This window comes from Eretmochelys imbricata, chromosome 3, assembly GCF_965152235.1.
Source record: "Eretmochelys imbricata isolate rEreImb1 chromosome 3, rEreImb1.hap1, whole genome shotgun sequence".
Classification (NCBI taxonomy): domain Eukaryota; kingdom Metazoa; phylum Chordata; order Testudines; family Cheloniidae; genus Eretmochelys; species Eretmochelys imbricata.
This window is the reverse complement of record NC_135574.1, coordinates 80,860,473-80,880,386: the sequence shown is the minus strand read 5'-3', so window position 1 is coordinate 80,880,386 and position 19,914 is coordinate 80,860,473. Positions and strand designations below refer to the sequence as shown.

General features: G+C 41.5%; 1 protein-coding gene across 3 annotated transcripts in view; it reads left to right on the top strand.

Annotated features, from left to right (window-relative positions):
- Positions 1-4,127: 4,127 nt before the first annotated feature.
- PREP (prolyl endopeptidase) overlaps positions 4,128-19,914 on the top strand; it is a 164,489-nt gene continuing 148,702 nt past the window's right edge. For all 3 annotated transcript variants that reach the window (XM_077812877.1, XM_077812876.1, XM_077812878.1), the window contains exons 1-2: positions 4,128-4,258; positions 8,156-8,230. In XM_077812877.1, the coding sequence (XP_077669003.1) occupies positions 4,214-4,258; positions 8,156-8,230 (120 nt within the window). In that variant the 5' untranslated portion in view covers positions 4,128-4,213. The remainder of the gene's footprint in view (positions 4,259-8,155; positions 8,231-19,914) is intronic.

The following is a 19,914-nucleotide window of genomic DNA, read 5'->3' as shown; positions in this document are numbered from 1 at the left end:
GAAACATTCAGCAAACCCCGATACAGATAAGAAGCTTTGACATTTAGCTGCTATTTGTGAGAATGTGAAAGACTGAGGGTTTGCTGCCATCTGTTGGTAAATATCTGAAAAGCAGGATCTGTGTTTTGCAATAATGAAAAAACACAAAAGTTGAGAAAAGCAAGAGTGAGGGTAGAAAGTTGACATCTGGCTTTGGGAGAGAAAAGTTTCAAGTTATTAAGTCATAATGATCAAATGGGGTGGGGAAAAGGTGAAAAAGGAAGGTAAAAACTGAATTCACAGGATTTTTTTCACATCTTTCTTTACAGAAGCAATGAGGTCATTTCCTACTGAGTCAATATACTACTGGAAGTGAGTCAGTGTGGATATGCTGAGTAAGTTGAAAGAATGTAGCTAATGACTGTATGATAGCCAGAAATATAATTATTAAAAGAACACAATGAACCAAAATATATTTTTGAAATGAACAAACTAGTACTAAAATGGGAGTGCAATGGAGAGTATAAACCACATGCAGTGTTTGACATTCAGCGGTTAAAAACCTTTTTTGACGTAAAGGAGAAGAGCCTTCCTTCACCCACTAAAATAGAGTATTGTCTTCCATTTAAAAACTCAGGAACCATCTTGCAGGAACTGTTGTGTTGATAAAGGGGTTTCAGGCCCAACAGAAAATAATAATAATACCTAGCTCTTCTATATCATATTTTGTCAGTTGATCTTGAAGCACTTTACAAAGGAGGTCAGCTTCCTTATCGTCCAGGGGAAACAGAGATGGAGTGATTTGCCCAAGGTCACCCAGAAGGGAATAAAACCCACATCTCCTAAATCTCAGCCCAGTGTTCTATCCTCTAGGCAGCACCCTTCTTTACTTTTGCAACACTAAGGCCTGATCTACACTACAAAGTTACATCCACGTAAGCCACCACATGTCCACCTAGTTATGGCATGTGTCTACATTGTATTGATGTGTCCAGTTATAGTGATGCTGTAAAACCACCCCCACCCGCCTTGGCATTGAGCCATGGTCAATTTACTGAAGTTGACTCAAAGCTAGTGTAAACACTGCATTACCTGTTTCAACCCTAAGAGTCCTCCAGCAGCTGATCCGCAAGGCCCAACACTGACCACTGTAATTACAATTGTGAGTGCCACACTGCCCAGGGGTCATGGAGACTAGAAGCCCCCTCTCTCCTTTAAAGCCCTGCAAATTTTTGAAGTGCCTTTTTCTGACTGCCCAGCTTGGCAAGCACACCTAGCAGCTCTCCATTGTTGTGTGCAATTGCCCAGCTGACTATGCCAGCTAAAGTTTCATTCAACCAAGCAATTCCCTCCTCAATTCCATTTCCCTGGTGCCACACTCACCATGGCTGATGCTGTGAGTGGCATTAAGCAGCTGCAGTCAGGGTACAGCTTATGAGCATGCATACTTGGCTCCTTGCATGAGAACTGCGCATTCTCCCCAGGATTGTGTTGATGCAGTGTGGCACACCATGGGTAGGGATCCCAGTGTGTAAAACCACCACTGTCCAGCGCACTGTCTTTTCGGAAGTTTTGGCAATGCATGATGGGACAGAAACAAGTCGCACAGGGTGACTGAGAGCAAAAGGTCAACTTCACAGCATGCAATTTTCTCCGTCCCCTACTGTCATCTATGTCCCATAATTTTTGTGCCTTTTTAAAAATCCCGTGAACCAGCAGAGCCCTCCTTGCTGTCCACCATCTCTGACAGAAACCTGGACATTGCTCTGCATTATTGTCATAAGCGTTGTAAGCACAGGACACACAATCCTCCGGTATTTGCAGAGCCACAAGAAGAAGCGAATCAGCAGGGAACATACCCTTAGTTTAGATAGTATAGAACTATTGTTGCCATGCTTGCTGAACTCTGATCCTGTTTTCTTTAAGACAAAACAAGACAAACACATGAAAAAGCAGAGGAAAACTAAGGGCTAGTCTACACTGGCAACGCTAAAGCACTCCCGTGGCAGGCTTTAACGTGCCTCGTGTGGTCACTACGCAGTGTGGGGAGAGAGCTCTCCCAACGCTCTAAAAAAACCCACCTCCACGAGGGGCGCGGCTCCCAGCGCTGAGAGTGCACTGTCTACACTGGCACTTTACAGCGCTGAATCTTGCTGCGCTCAGGCGTGTGCTTTTTCAGACCCTTGAGCCAGAAAGCTGCAGCGCTGTAAATTGCCAGTGTAGACAAGCCCTTAGCTTCTGTCTCTGGTGCTGACTTTCAAAAGTAACCTCACTACTGTAGAATTTCAGGCTCAGCGCATGGTCTTAATCAGCCTGACTCTGACACCAGACAAACTATAGGCTGTTTAAGGCATTGCTTTTAGTTGTCTTTCTGGTCAAGTGCTCGCAGCACAATAGCAAAAGCTGCAGTTGTCTTGGTGGCTAACACAGAAGAGGGCTATTAGAAGACAAAAAGAGAAAGATAGAACAGATTAGAAATAAAGTGGAGAAGGAAAATGACACACAAAGGAAAGAATGACCGAAGGAATACAAGTCTCACATTTCAGGTGTTGTTCAAAATTTAGCTAAAGCTGGTGGAGGTGGTGATGTCATTTGGTTCTCTCTCTGTGGCCCAGTGTGGTCAGAACATCTTTCAGGATCAGAATGATGAAGGCCCAACCGTGTTATGGTAGATCTCAAAGTCCCAGAAAACTGTGGTGGTAGCAGCCACCTTGGCAAAGCTTACTCCCTCCAAACCACCTGTTGCCCTGCTCCCTTTTGGTGCCTCCCACGACCAGTTAAACAGTGTCCAGAATAGGTGGCAACTTCATCTCATTAAAATTAACCAGTCAAAGCACATTTCAGTGATTTCTACTATAAACATTCCCTCCCACTTCTAGAATCTTTCAGCAAATTGTCCTGTCAACCTGTGACAGGAGCCCCTTATCACCGTTCTTTAAACTTAATTCAGCTTGTACCAGTTATTAGTTTCCAACTTTTGCTGATTTTTACAAACAATTTTATATTGCAGGCTGAGTTGGACTTCTGTTATCTTGGACAACTTAGATCTCTGCTCAGCAGAACCTTGGTTGTGTGTGGGGCTAACACTGGTAATCCTCAACCAATAGCGATACCATGGCCAGAAATCAAAGCACCCTTTGTGTGTGGCCCTGCCTGCCATGGTGTGAGAATCCAGCTAATGGTGATTTGTAAGGCATCTCTTTCCACTTTGGAGCTGCTCCTCCTCCCACTTATACTGATTCAAATCACAAGTCACTCTGGTTAAATGGCTGGGACAATTGAAGGTAAGACTCAGGTGGCTGAGAAGGGAACTGGGCCCACTATCCTAATAGTTCAGGGCTGAATAATGTTACCAGATGCCCCCTAACTGCAGGATTAAACAAACTAGCTACTACTTAAGAAAATAGGGTGTTGGGAGACACATACACAAGGTTCGAAGACAATAGCCTGGTGAGAAGTCCAGCACTCCTGCCATGCCCAGCAACTGGGAATGGGAACAGTCACAGTACTGGGTTTTCTACCAGATTTCTCCACCTTGTGTATCAGATGGAGGGCTTGTCTACACACAGAAGTTATTCCTGAATAAGGTAGGGTGTGAATTTAAAGGGGGGCCAGCTTTCGGAACTCCATATGTGGACACTCCTATTCTGGAATACCAGTGCCTTGGTCTGGTTTAGTTCTATCCCCTTCCAAATAGCTCAAACTAATTTGGAGAAAAAGACAGGGTTATTCCGGGTTTGGTGCCCACACTTAGGAGCTGTTCCAGAACAGCTCACCGTGGAGCTCAGGGGCTTAGTGCATGTGCAGCTCCACCTCCCATGCTGGAAGGGAAAGACGTCGTCAGTGTTTTCTTCCTCCCCTCCCAGCCGCTTCTGCTGTGTACTCTCCGTGCACTGCCCCCTGCCCGGTAGCCGCGGGCGGAGCCCTGCGCAAGGATGCTACAGCGCCACCACGCGGGCAGTATCCCCGCAGCCCCCTAGCGAGCCGCAGCGGCCAGGGACCGTGCCGCCCCTTGCCTGCAGAGGGCGCTGTGCTCGCTGCGCTGCCGGCTCCCCGGCACACGCAGCCCTCTTGGCTGCGGGCGGCGCTGCCAGCGCAGCCGCTTCTTGTCACCTGGGCGGGCCTTGGCTCTCCCCTCTCCCCGCTCTGCTTACGGCTACAGAGCCAGCCCCGAGCTACCCCTCTCGCCGGCCGCGCGCCCGCTCGCCCGCCTGCTTCTTGCGCGCCACGCACCATGCGGAGCTTCCAGTACCCGGAGGCCTATCGCGACGAGGCTGCGGTGAGTTCAGCCCTGACCCCGCTCTCCCAGCGGGGCCCCCGGCTGCCCCTCCCCACCCCCGCCGCCTTTGTCTGCCGTGGGCGGGTGCCCCCCCGAGCAGCGGCCCAGCCCCTGGCCGGCACGTGGGGCGCGTCTCCCGGCCGGCCCCGGGCTCTGCGCCCGACCCGGTGGGGCAGCGGCGGTCTCTGCTGCTGGTGCCCACGGAGGGGAGCGGGGCACAGGCCGGAGCCGTCGTTCCCTTGGGGTTAGGTGGCGGGGCAGTGCCCTGTGTTTTCGGCCACTCCGGCAGGGCCTTCCAGCTGGGGAGCCCCAAAGGGCTTGTAATCCGGAATGTCCCCTCCCCACGCTGTCAGTTAGGAGAGTATTAGCAACCCCATTTGACAGCTGTAGACATTGAGGCTCTCCCTTCAGCGAGAGGCTAAGTGACCTGCCTGACATGCTGGTTAGCAGTGCTTGCTCTGAGCTAGCTGGACAAGGATCTCTCCTTCGTTTTTGTTTTCTTTCAGGAAACTTTGTTAGCATGATGTTATAGAACTGTGCTGATTACTTTTGTTGGTAATCACAGTCTGTATTGTGTGTTGTGGTGCAATTTGTAGCACAGGTGTCCGTGAAAGGCAAACCCTGTCAGTAAGGGGTGTACTTCACAGTTCTGAACTGTGAGCTTCATCCCAAACTTGAAAATGTTTTCTCACAACCCACACCATATTTTTCAGCTAAGCGCTTTGGATTTCACACCCTTGATAAATAAAAGCATAATCTTTGTCCAGTAAATGGCACTTACATTTTGTTTTAGTTTTATAGAACTCAAGAGGTACTCCTGCTGGAATTCTGCACCACTGCGCAATGCAGAATTGTGAAGATTAGTGTTCCCCTGTGCTGCTGCGGCTGACAGCAGGAGTGAGATTATATTGTATTATTTCTAGGGTTGTCAAGTGACTAAAAAATCATTAATCATGCAATTAAACAATAATAGAATACCATTTATTTAAATATTTTTGGATGTTTTCTACATTTTCAAATATATTGATTTCAGTTACAACACAGAACACAAAGTGTACAGTGCTCACTTTGTTTATTTTTTATTACAAATATTTATACAGTAAAAAACAAAATTTTTCAGTTCACCTCATACAAGTGCTGTAGTGCAATCTTTTTATCATGAAAGTTGAACTTACAAATGTAGAATTATGTACAAAAAGTAACTGCATTCAAAATTAAAACCATGTAAAACTTTAGAGCCTGTAAGTCCACTCACCCAGTCGCTCAGATAAACAGGTTTGGTTACAATTTGCAGGAGATAATGCTACCTGCTTCTTGTTTACAATGTCACCTAAAAGTGAGAACAGGCGTTCACATGGCATTGTTGTAACGTGTGTCACAAGATATTTACGTGCCAGATGTGCTAATGATTCATATGTCCCTTCATGCTTCAACCACCATTCCAGAGGACATGTGTCCATGATGATGACAGTTTCTGCTTGATAACAATCCAAAGCAATGCAGACCGACACATTCATTTTCATCATCAGAGACTGTCTGCACTAAAGCCGGGATCAACGCTCTGAGATTGATCCACTGGTGGTCGATTTAGCTGGTCTAGAGAAGACCTGCCAAATCGATAGCAGATCACTCTCCAGTTGACCCCTATACTCTACCCCCAACGGGAAGAGTAAGGTAAGTCAACGGGAGAGTTTCTCCCTTCGACCACCCCCTGCAATGTAGACCCCGCAGTAACTTGACCTAAGGTATGTAGACTCCAGTTATTCATGTAGCTGGAGTTGCGTAGCGTAGGTCAACTCACTGCGGTAGTGTAGGCACAGCCTGAGTCAGATTCCACCTGCAGAAGGTTGATTTTCTTTTTTGGTGGTTCGGGTCCTGTAGTTCTGCATCTGAGTGTTGCCCTTTTAAGACTTCTGAAAGAATGCTCCACAGCTTGTCCCTTTGTGGACAGCACTTCATATTCTTAAACTTTGGGTCGAGTGCTGTAGCTATTTTTAGAAATCTCACATTGGTACCTTCTTTGCATTTTGTCAAATCTGCAGTGAAAGTGTTCTTAAAACAAACATGTGCTGGGTCATCATCCGAGACTGCTACAACATGAAATATATGGCAGAATGCGGGTAAAACAGAACAGGAGACATACAATTCTCCCCCAAGGAGTTCAGTCATAAATCTAATTAACAGATTATTTTTTTAATGATCATTATTAGCATAGAAGCATGTCTGGAATGGTGGCCGAAGCATGAAGAGGCGTACGAATTTTTAGCATATCTGGCATGTAAATACCTTGCAACGCTGGCTTCAAAAGTACCATGCGAATGACTGTTCTCACTTTCAGGTGACGTAAATAAGAAGCAGGCACCAGTATCTCCCATCAGTGTAAACAAACTTGTTTGTCTTAGTGATTGACAGAATAAGAAGTATGACTGAGTGGACTTGTAGGCTCTAAAGTTTTACTCTGTTTTGTTGTTTAGTGCAGTTATGTAACCAAAAAAAAATCTGCATTTATAAATTACACTTTCAGGATAAAGAGATTGTACTACAATACTTGTATGAGGTGAATTGAAAAATACTATTTTTTTATCATTTTTACAGTGCAAATATTTGTAATAAAAATAATATAAAGTGAGCACTGTACACTTTGTATATTGTGTTGTAATAGAAATCAATATATTTGAAAATGTAGAAAAACATCCAAAATATTTAATAAATTTCAATTGGTATTTTATTGTTTAATAGTGTGATTAATCACTGTTGGGTTTTTTTGAGTTAATCACGTGAGTTAAGTGCTATTAATCAACAGCCCTAGTTATTTTGATAAATAAAATATTTAGAATTTTGCAGAATTTTAAAATATTGTGCACAGAACTTTTAATTTTTTTTTTTGTGCGGAATTCTCCCAGGGGTATAGAGGGTAACAGTGTTGTGTTAATATAATCATAGGACACATAAAGAAAGGAATCACTTTTGGCATTTTCCCCAAATGGTAATGTCACTGTTTGGGTACAAGAAATAAAAGCTAAACTAAATCTTAAATTTATGTCAACTTTTTTGAAGTTTACATATATAACATCTGTAGAAAAAACATAGATTTAAATTTTCCGAAAGTGACTAGTGTATTGCGTGTTTTTGGATCACCAACTTGAGACTTCTTAAAATAGCCTGACTCCCATAGTGCAGGTGCTCAGTGTGTCCAAATATCAGACCCTTTTGAGGGATCTCAAGCTTAGCGTCCAAAAATGGAGGTCTCCAAAATCTCCAGTCTCTCTTGGAAAATTAAGGCCTTAATCTAAATGATGAAAGATGCAGAAAATTAGAAAGTTTATCTTATATGATGATGTATTTCTAAGACTCTCACTTCGCTTTCTGTACATCAACATTCAGAATATACATTTTGAAAACTAAACATCTCTGTGTTCAAATGGAGAAACTGATGTCCATTAAAAATAACCATGTAGGTTCTATTAAAACTGGTTGGTAGTTCCCCCCTTGCCCCCCCCCCCCACTTCCTGCCCCACAAAAGGCAGTGATTTAGGCCCTAATCCTGTAATACTAGGTATGTGTTTAATGTCACTCATGAGAAGTATTTGCAGAATTGGAGTCTTAGCTGACACTGCCAAAAAGATCAGCTTGACTTTCTACTTTTAAAGCTGAGTGAACTATAAAACTTGAAATGTCTGAACTAAATTCACACCCTGGCTTGCCATGCAGTAACTTGTCATGTAGACAAGTGGAGAGTGTTTTTTTTTTTTTTTATGTTGTTCACATTGTGCTTCTTTCTTCCCAGCTCTGTTGTTCCATAGAGCCTTCATCCTGATGTGGATCATTTGCTAATTTCAAAATAAAACAAAGTTTGCTTTTGTGTTTGTTAAAGCAATGTCTCTCTCTTAAATTCAGGTACATGATTACCATGGGTGTAAAATATGTGACCCGTATAGCTGGCTGGAAGACCCTGATAGTGAACAAACAAAGGTAACTTTTTATCTATAAAATTGGAAGTTTTGACATTCATCTCTTTGTAGGCCTGAGACATGCTTCCCCGTCTGCAAAATATTGGTAACTTTGTAAAACTAGCATATTATGTCCAAGGTAACAGTACTCTTTGATATCAATGAAACAATGGTATTAAGACACCACATCTTGTGACTTTGTTAATGTAGAGATAAAGATATTAAACAATTTAGATAGTTCACATCTTATTTATAGTGCAGCCCACATATGGGTGTTGAGGGTGTGGCAGTAGTAACAACAACAAAATAATGGCTTTTGCTTTCAGCACCCCCACTATAAAACTTGTTCCAGCACTCTTGCCCCATATCGACAGATGATTCCTGAATATCAAGGGTCACCGAACTCAAGTTTCTGTTTCAAAATGTTCTAACACCTAAAATTACTGTAGCCAAAATAGTAGAAGGAGATTCTCTTTTCTTTGGTTTTACTTTGTGTATTTGACAGCACTTTGTGTAAAGTTTCATTTTTCCTCCCCTGTGTCACCAAGATAGCCATTGATTTTGGGATTACCCTTGTGAATAAGGTTACACACGTGTATAAGTGTTTGCAGGGTTGATCCAAAAGTAGTTAGTCTATCATGTTAGAGTGGGTTTTTCATGTAGCACCAGGAGGGAGAAAACTATTTGATTAAAAATAAGAAATTGTCATAGGAACTCGGGGAGGATGGGACAGAAGTAGTGTCTGAAATGGCTCTTAACTTTTTTCCTTTAAGGTGACTGTTGTCACAGTTCAGGGCAACTGCACTGGTATTCACACCTCTGTGGTCCAACAAGGGCACATGCTCTCAGGCTTGCGGCTTCCCAGCTGTCACCTGTCTTGAGGGAAAGAGACACGTCTTCATCCAAGACCAGGATTTTTGCAGATTGCTCAATTCCCTGCCTACACTGAATTTCCCAGCAAGTCAGACTGCCTCAGCAGGCCTGCTTTGCTTTTCTTCTCAGAGGCTGTAAACAGCGTAATTGCCCATAGATTTAAGTTACAGCACAGCTTTTCCTAAGCAAGCACACTTAGGCTTAAGATAAAAGCATTAGAGAGAATATTTTAAAATAATAAAAAAAATCCACACGCATGCTAATAATCTTACCAGATCACCCAAATTCTGTATAAGGGCTTTGACAGATGTACCGTCCTTTAAACAGCACCAAGGATTTTTTTGTGCGGTCACAAATTCACAACAGCTGTTAACTCAGAACAAGTAGGCCCATGAATCTGTGATTATTATTATTTTATTTTATTATTATTTTTTAAAAGGTTGGGTCTTTGACCCTTAGAAACAGTGAATAAGTAATCCATCAGACAATGCGTTTTCCTCAAGATGTAGCTTTAATAGGTTGGGCACAGAAGTGGGGAATTTGCATTCCCTCCCCCCAGGTATTTCTCTAGGTATCCCACTAAAATTTGATTATCCCAAAAGTTCCTTCTTTGTGGCCCGTTATTTTAAAATAGAGCTTTGAAGCTCATAATGCTTCCCAGCTTTTGCATTAGTCATGTCTCCCTCCTAGAGATGTTACATTCAGTCCCCCAGTAATACGTAAATATATGCATTTTTAATATAATGAACTCCTAAAATGCTTAATTCAATAAGGTTTAATTTAATTCAGTAAGGCTTAACTTAATTCAAGTAAAAGTATAAAAAGCAACTAGTTAAAGAGACAAAACCTAACAGCAAAATTTTTTTAAAGTACATCAGAAGCAGAAAGCCTGCCAAATAGTCTGTGGGGCCACAGGCTGATAGAGGTGCTAAAGGAGTACTCAAGGAAGAAAGGCCATTGTGGAGAAGCTAAATGAATTCTTTGCCTCCGTCTTCACTGCAGAGGATATGGGGGAGATCTGCACACCCAAGACATTCTTTTTAGGTGGTAGATCTGAGGAACTGTCCCAGATTGAGGTGTCGAGAGGAAGATTTGGAACAAATTGATAAATTAAACAGTAATAAATCACCAGATGGTATTCACCAAAGAGTTCTGAAGGAACTCTAACATAAAATTGCAGAACTATTAATTGTGGTATATAACCTATTGCTTAAATCAGCCTCTGTACCAGATGACTGGATGGTAGCTAATATAACACCTATTTTTAATTAAGGGTCTGGAGGCAATCCTGGCAATTACAGGCCAGTAAGCCTAACTTCAGTACCAAGCAAATTGTTTGAAACTATATTAAAGAACAAAATTATCAGACATAGATGAGAATGATATACTGGGAAAGAGTCAACACTGCTTTTGTAAAGGTATCATCAATATTTTAGAATTCTTTAAGGGAGTCAACAAAAATGTGTACCAGGGTGATCCAGTGGATATAGGGTACTTAGACTTTCAAAAAACTTTGACAAGGTCCCTCACCAAAGGCTCTTAAGCAAAGTAAGCTGTCATGGGATAAGAGGGAAAGTCCTCTCATGGGTCAGTAAGTGCTTAAAAGGTAGGAATAAATGTTGTTTTTCACAGTTGAGAAGGGTAAATAGGGTGTTTCCCCCAACGATCTGTATTGAGACCTGTGATGTTCAATATATTCATAATGATCTGCAAAAGGGGGTAAGCAGCATGGCAAAATTTGCAGATATTAAATTATTTAATATAGTTAAGGCCAAAGCTGACTGAAGAATTACAAAGGGATCTCACAACTGGGTGACTGGTCAATAAAAAGGCAGGTAAATTCAGTGTTAAGTGCACCGTAATGCGTGTTGGAAAAAATAATCCCAACTATACATACAAAATGATGGGGTCTAAATTAGCTGTTACCATGAAAAATATCTGGGGTCATTGGAGATAGTTCTCTGAATACACCCGCTCAATGTGCAGCCGCAGTCAAAAAAGCTAACAATGTTAGGAACCATTAAGAAAGGGATAAGAAATAGGGACACAAAACATCAAATTGTCACTACATAAATCCATTGTATGCCAACACCTTGAATACTGCATGGAGTTCTGGTCACCTCATCTCAAAAAGGACATATTAGAATTGGAAAAGCTACAGTAAAGGACAACAGAAATGATTGGGGTAGGGAGGAGCTTCCATACGAGGAGAGATTAAAAAAGACTGTTACTGTTCATCTTAGAAAAGAGATGGGTGCGGGGAGTTAAGATAGAAGTCTATAAAATCATGAATGGTGTGGAGGAAGTGAGGGAAGTGTTATTTACCTCTTCACATAACACAATATCTAGTGGTCATACGATGAAATTAGTCGGTAGCAGGTATAAACAAACACTTCTTCACTCAATTTGGAAGTGTTGGCAGAGTATGTTGTGAAAGCCAAAAGTATAACTGGGTTCAAAAAGAAATTAGATAAATAAGCAAGCAGGAGGCTCTGGGGAGCAGCTCCAAAGCAGAGGGCAGGAGCAGCACATGGCAGTGGGGGGAGGAACAGCTGAACTGCTGGCAATTGATAGCTTGCTGGGCGGCTGCTGCACAGGGAACTTAGGGCAATGGGGGGGCGGGCTGCCGGTCCACCCTGGTTCCAAGCCCCCACCAGCTAGCTCCAATGGGCTGCTCTTCCTGCAAACCATGGACAAAGCAGGCAGCTGCCAGATGTTGTAAGGGAGCATTGCACAACTTTAAACGAGCATGTTCCGTAATTGATCAGCAACCTAACAACAAAACAGTGTTAACTGGGACGACTTTAAGTGAGGAGTTCCTGTAGTTGTCTACCTACATTCCTCACTGGCCTCTTGCTCTGCAGCAGAGGGAAGAAGGCATGGGTCTGCTTTCTCTCTCCTATGGGGAGCAGCGAATTTGATACTCCTGTCTTTCTCCTCATCAAAAGGGGTAGGGCGGAAGAGGAGGGACAGCCACACTTCCAGCAGCAGAACAAATAAGCAGGGACTGAGATTGTAAGAAGTTTGGACTACCCAGGGTGCTTCAGGAAGTACCAGGGCTGGTTTCAGTGCAGCCCTAAGGTTTTCAGCATTGAGACCTGTGCCCATCCCTCCCCTTCTCCCAAAAGCTTTTCATTTCTCAACACTCCCAGGCCCCCAGGTATCTTGGGGGGAAATGGTAAAATCTCATTCAGCTGGCTCCATAGATCACTTTTATGTCTTCTGCTTTGCTTTGAAGGAGCATCCTGTGTCATTTGTCTCCATAGAGTCAGTGTTGCCTGCAGCTGATGCTGCCACCCCTCCTTTTGATGGAGTGAGCAACCCCGGCAGGGAGGCTTAGTGTCCTTCCTAGAAACAGGAAGGAAAGAGGGACTCTTGAGTTGAGGGTAAGGTGGGGCAAGAACCTAATGTTAACTTTAAACAAACAAGATCAAAATTAGTCTCTTATCCAAATGGACCTTCTGTTATTTAAGTGGGTGCTAATGTGTATATACAGGTGACCTCTAAAAATAGTTTGTTTTTTTTTAACAGTGGTACTTACCCCTTCCATACCTCATTCTCCAATCCTGTTGTGCCTTTGTATGTTGTTTAGAAATGCTGCAACGTGTATCTAGACATATCTGAATCCTAGAATATCTTCTCTTTTTTTCTATATGATTTTCAAATTCTACTTGGGTCAGGCATGCTTATCCTTATTGAGGGTGGGGAACCTAACATTTCATCCAACCAACTCCGTAGATAATCTTCGCTGTCTTCTTTTTACACTTTGTACCCATTTAAAAGATATTGCTTTGAACTCTCCACCTTGGTGCTACCAGGCTATTATTGCTAATGCGGATTGGCTGCAAAATACTGAGGTCAAATTATGTGAAGAGCCTACTTTAAATTCACAAGAGTAAAGAAATTCCAAGGTAAAACTGAAAACTCTGACCTTCTCTCCTACTAGTGCGACCAAAGCAGTCACCATTAAAATGAGGTCATGATTAAAATATTGATATCTACATCAGATATTGAATTATGTTCTTGTGAACACAGACGTTACTGTGGTTGAATTTAGCAAAAGCGTGATGATGTGCTAAGGTGATCCTGAGTGCTTATACATCAATTCATAACATGCATGAAACTCTTACCCAGTGACTGGGTCAGGGAGATTATACTAAATGACTCACCCTTTATGTGGGCAGTTGAACCTTTTCTGAGCTTCCTTTGTAAAACAGCTGCACAACGAGGGTTGATGCCCAGGTTGTCTTGTTGTGGCCATTTCATCCCAGAGAAGGAACTCTGAACGGGGGTAGAGATGGGCTGTTGATGGAAGGAACAAGGAACAGTTATCCTCTGTGCATTGAGAGACAGTTCTGAGGCTGCTGCTGGTTGGTGATGAGGCAATGGTGCCGTACCTGAGGTTTGCAGGAGGGACTTGCCTGTGAGCAATTTGAGACCATCTCTGTTCAAGAAACCAGGACTCATGTACACTTCTTAAGTAAATATAGTAGTAATACATTAACTCCATGTCACTGATTTCACCTCTGACACGAAACTGATCAGCAAGGTCTGAAATCTGCTACTGCTTGGCAAAGGGGCAAAAGTAATCATGCATCTGGTATAGCAATACTGTGATTTTTAGACCAATACCCTTAGGAAATAGCTGAATACTAAGCTTAACCTAGTGGGTGTTGTCTTTGAAGGTGAATTGCAAGTGGTTTCTCCTGTTGGTTGGCTGTCTTTAAAGACCTAGCTTCAGCATTAGATGCTGAGTGCCCCAGGAATAGTTGGTGTATGAGCAGACATGTAACTTTAATTTATTTTCTACCTATGTTGTTGCAGACTGAAGCCTTATCGATCACTTCTTGCTGTGGAATGCCTCAATATGTAGTCTGCTAGTAATATAACCACCACAAAACAGGACAGAAGAATACCCTACCCAAGGAAGGAAGGTCCTTCCCTCTCCAGCTCCAATATTTAGATAGTGCATGCAGGACATGAAATAACAGTAGTAAAGGAAACCATATAGAATTACTGAATAGTGGAGCCAGGGAGAAATGATACTTACTCCTTTGTTGTACTCCACTTTCCAGTCTGTTTATACAGCAGCTTTGACAACAGCAATAGAGCATGTGCTGGAACAAGTAATTGGATTGAGATTTGTGATCAGACTTTGCAGCTTAGGAAAAACAAATTAATTTACACACTTCCGATAATCCTTTCAAGTGTACATTTTAGGGACATTTTGCACTGTTGATAAACAAGTTAAAATCACTTCATCAGCCTTCAGAATTTGAAGAACAATTACAGTTAATTCTTACTAATCCTGGTGATCTTCCAAATGTCTGTTGTTTATTGCTTGTGGGTTTTTTCCTCTTTTTTTATTTATGGATAAGCAATGTACTCATGAAAATAATGGGCTAGTTGCTGTGTACTGTATCCACTTCTGTGCAATCATATGCCCACAAGCTTAAATCCTAACCTTCAATATGCCTTTTTTCTCCTGAAGCTTTTTTGATCACACCATATCCTATTTTATAGTATGATGATACCTTCATTTATGACATTGTAGTATGTTTCAAAAAAAGAAGTAGAGTTCAAAAAAAAATCTGATTTATGTTACGGCATAATATATGGTCGGTGACTAATAATGTACTGGGTGGCATTGAGCTAAAATTTGTCACTTCATCACAGGGCTAGAACATCTTTATAATCCATCATAAAAAAAGGCAGGAAGAGCGCTTCTCAACTTTATGGCTCCTTTTCTTATTTATCCCTCTGTTTCTACTGTATGAATTATAGTCTATGTACACATGAGGTTTGCTCATTATCTTTTGAAGGACAACAGAAGAAATACTATACATCTTATTTTTATGTAGTGGCTTTGATACCCAGTATTGCAAAATGTGTCACCAAGAATGTCTGTCTGTCATAAACTAAAGAGAAAAAGAGGATTTAAGGTGAAATTTAAAGTGAGGCTCCCGAGCCTCAGTCTGCATATCCCTGCGATAAGAAGGTTTTTGCCCACCTAAATCGGTTAGGCTGGATTTGTCTCTAATTTTTTATTTATTTTTAAGTGTGGGCCAGGCCTAAGCCATGCTGGCAGAAGTCCAGTTTTGCCAGTGTAACTCCACTAGGGGCTTTTGCCAGGACAGCATTGTCATCACACCCTTAACTAATGTAGCTATGTTGGCAAAAGTTTGTATTGTTGATCGGGGCTGAGAACAGACTGGGAATAAAAAGGGCAGGGATCAAGCAGCAAGAGCAGTTAACTTGGGGCGATGGAAATATAATGTAGTTATAAGCAGAAGGTATGCTTGGAATAATAAACTAGAAGTGAAACTATTTTAAAAGGGAAGGAGTACTTGTGGCACCTTAGAGACTAACCAATTTATTTGAGCATAAGCTTTTGTGAGCTACAGCTCACTTCATCGGATGCATTCAGTGGAAAATACAGTGAGGAGATTTATATATACACACAGAACATAAAAAAAATGAGTCTTTATCATGCACACTGTAAGGAGAGTGATCACTTAAGATGAGCTATTGGGGGGAGGGGGGGAACCTTTTGTAGTGAATTAAGGTGGGCCATTTCCAGCAGTTAACAAGAACGTCTGAGGAACAGTGGGGGGGAATAAACAAGGGGAAATACATTTACTTTGTGTAATGACTCAACCACTCCCAGTCTCTATTCAAGCCTAACTTAATTGTATCCAATTTGCAAATTAATTCCAATTCAGCAGTTTCTCTGAGAGTGGTTAGTCTCTAAGGTGCCACAAGTACTCCTTTTCTTTTTGCGAATACAGACTAACACGGCTGCTACTCTGAAACCTATTATAAAAGGACGCATTCAAATAGGTTTGTAGTAATATCTGATTGATCCTTCTCCAGTTGCACTTTGACTTGTCTCTTTCCCCTTAGAACTCTGTTTAGTTTTACACTATAATATTTAACTCCATCAGTGATACCAGCTCTGTTCTGGGGGATGGGTTTTGTTAGATTGATCGCCCTTTTAATGGTAGGATATATATTTCTGTTTTACTGCTGAACAAATAGAACTCTGTATAGTTCACTTACAGAAACTCTCAGACCGCTGCTGAACACTTTCAAAAATTCCACCCCAACTCTGCTCTCACAGAAGCCAAAGATAAATCCCTCTCTGACTTCAGTGGGAACAGAATTAGGCCAGTGCTGCACACTTTTGAAAACCCCATCCTGTGTATGGGGAAATTATTATCCTGTTGAGAGAATAGCATACCTCTACCCAGAGAACTGGTGGGTATGACAAAGAATTGATAAATAACTTAACAAACTTTGCTGCATAATTATTTGAATACTGTTCAACCTGCTCTGGAGTGAGTCAAATATTTTATTAATAAACTATCAAAAATCCATCCAGAATTGCTGAATATTTTACCAGTTGAATATTCAAACAGCTACACACATTGTTTCTGATATATTTCTCATTTAGCCATTCAGCAAAAACTTCAGCATAAAGCCCATGACAAAATAAAACCAGTGGCTAGTTGTGTATGTTGTCATCAAAAAACAGCACGCCGGTTATCAGTCCAAAAATGCAAAATATTGAGGGCACTGGGTGGTCTTTGCTGGTCTCACTTGAGTAGGGGGATAAAGTTCATCCATAATATTTCTGTAGAAATAAGCTAATGTATTTCCAAACTACAACCCATATCATGCAACTTACGAGCAGGCAGACTGCTACACCTGTGCAGAGCCCCATTGACTCATATGGGATTCTGTGTGGGTGTGGCAGTCCATTGGTGTACAAGTAGCAAGAACAGGGCCCATTTCAGCTGTCTTTAACAAGAAAAGGTAAACCTAACAGGGGTGTGGCTTTTGATACAACACTGAACTTTAAGTTGACATTGTAAGGATGAACTAATAAGTGATTGTAAAACACTGGCAAATAAGATACCTCTCTCTAAGTAGCTTTGAATGTTTCCAGTGAAAATGTAACAAGGACCGTTTTGTGGTCTCTTCTCTTTGGGTAGATTTTTAAATTAAAAAAAAAAAAAATTCTAGTGGTGGTGAAGTCTCTCCATGTGTGTATTTTACTTTGTATTTTTAAAGGTACTGGTTCACATGTGACTTCCCCCACCCCTTAAGGGCTAGGCATCTTAGCTTTTGCTTGGTGAGTTTCCTTGCAGAAATGGTGGTTGGGAAGGAAGTGGAAATTTGTGACTGCCCCTTTTCCCTACACTGCAAGTGAAAGGTGTGGTCGTAATGCTGGTAGGCATACCCGTGGTAGCTTTAGCCTAGCTAGCGCAGGTATAGACGCGGCATAGACATGCCAACACAGGCTAGCAGCTGGAGTATGTGCCCAGAGTCCCTGGAGGGCCCATGCCATCACAACTACGCTGCTGTCGTTACCTATACTAATGAGATTAAAGCTTGCGTGGGTATGTGTATCCTTGCTTCATTTGCAGTGTAGCCATACCCTAAATGGCCAACTCCATGTGCATCACTGAATACAAATGTCCATGCTGAGGTTTCAGAGTCTTATCATAGGTCTCTGACCATATAACTCCCAGAGCTTGTCAAAAATGTTAATTAACTTTTGGGTAAAAAGTTAGGCTGCCAAACGATTATAAACATTAATTGTGATTAATCGCGTGATTAAAAAAATTAAAAAGATTAATTGTGCTGTTAAATAAAAATAGAATAACATTTATTTAAATATTTAAAAACAAGTCGAAGCATGAAGGGGCATACAAAGGTTTAGCATATCAGGTACGTGAATATCTTGCAGTGCTGGCTACAACAGTGCCATGTAAATGCCTGGTCTCACTTTCAGGTGACATTGTAAATAAGAAACAGGCAGCTTTATCTCCCGTAAATGTAAACAAACTGGTTTGTCTTAGCGATTGGCTGAACAAGAAGTAGGACTGAGTGGACTTGTAGGCTCTGAAGTTTTCATGGTTTTGAGTGCAGTTATGTAACAAAAAACCTCCCTTTAGTTGTAAGCTGCATTTTCATGATAGAGATTGCACTACAGTACCTGTCTGAGGTGAATTGAAAAAGTACTATTTCTTTTGCTTATCTTTTTCCAATGCAAATATTTGTAATAAAAATAATATAAAGTGCGCACTGTACACTTTGGATTCTGTGTTGTAATTGAAATAAAAAATGTATTTGAAAATGTAGAAAAACATCCACAAATATTTATAATAAATTTATATTTGTATTCACAGTGCAATTAAAACTACAATTAATTGAGTTAATTTGCTTTGAGTTAACTGCTTGAGTTAGCTGTGATAGACAGCCCTAGTAAAATAAATATATATACATTCAGTATGTTGAATGAATATTTTAAAACACAACTGTTGAATGTGTGTATATGTATATGTGTGTGTGTGTATATAAAAATATAAATAAATACAATTTTTTTTATGCTGGTTTTCATCAAACCCAGAAATTCTGAAATCTTCATTTTAAATTTTTTTCCCCATTCCTCCCTCCCCTCCCCTTTTTTCCCTGTTTTCCTTAATTATTTTTTGCCACTCAATGCAGTAGGATAAATTGTCTAGATTTTTTTCACCTTTTCTTTAATTGCTCTGTAATTTCTCAAAGCTTCCTCAAATTTGGAAATGATAGTTGCAAAAGGAGAAATGAAACTCTTTAACTGTTACTCTGTAACTCGTCATTGGAGAAGTTTTGAGAAATGTATAAAGAACTGAGAGAGGGAGGGAAAGGGGAAGGAATCTGGAAATAATTCCCAATCCCTGTGAGATGAAAGCTTTTTATTATTTTTTTTGGTGGGGGGGGGGGGGGATTTTGCTTTTTTTTTTTTTTTTACCAGATTTAGCAGTTCTCTTAACTACTGTTCAATTCCTGCCAGCAGATGATCTAGAAGTGCCCCTTGTATCCTCTTGTGGTGGTTTGCAGACACTTGGGGATGTTCCGTAGCTCTGTAAGGAATTGTAAATTCACTCAGATCTGAGGGGACTGTCACCCTGCAGAATGGCTGCTGTTACGCCCACCTTTTTCAGGGCAATTGGTAGAGTGCAGTGGAGCGTTGTTTTCCTCTCACTGTGCATTTATTGCATTCATGTTTGCCCTGCATCAGGTCAGTTGAGCGCTGACATGCAAATAGAATGAAGGCACTTCAACTCCCTTTAGATTTATGTAACAAACAAGAGATGGCAAAGCCAGCAGAGAGCAATAAATTTTATTTTTCTCTGGGTAACTTTTTTAATGCAGCTAGCACAGATTGCTTTATTCTTTTTTCCTCTTTACTTTCCTTGAAATTGGAGCTTCTTGGGGGTTTTTGGGTGGCGATGGTTGTTTTTATTTTTAATAACTTCTTCCCCCCCCCCCCCCCTTAGATGTCCCTTCTGTGTCTTGCACAGAAAAATTGTTTCCTCCAGTCATACTTCTGAGTAGATCCGTGGTAGAAGAGTATACTGGTGTGGCTTCCTTTTCTCTTGCTGCAGTACTGTAAACACCCTATTGCTAAGCCCTTTCTTTGCTGTCCACCATCCTATAACTGTTTTTAGTGAACAGCTCACCTCTACAGAAGTGAGATATTGAACATTGGTAGAGCAGGGCGCCAGGATACTCGGGTGGAAGTTGAGAGTTGATGTTGGTAGGGGGACAGAAGGAGGGGGCTGAATAAGGAGGAAGGTTGCTGGGAGGGTAGTCTAGTGTATTTAACTGATATGTAATTTTTAACAAGACACCTGCCACCATATTGTGTTTGCTTATATGTCATATCCCCAGCCTTCATCTGATTTTTGTCTTAATAGAATGTGTGCTTTTTGGGCAAGGACTATGCCTTCTTCGGTGTTTGGAAAGTGCCTAACGTGCTTTGGGCATTAACACAATATAATT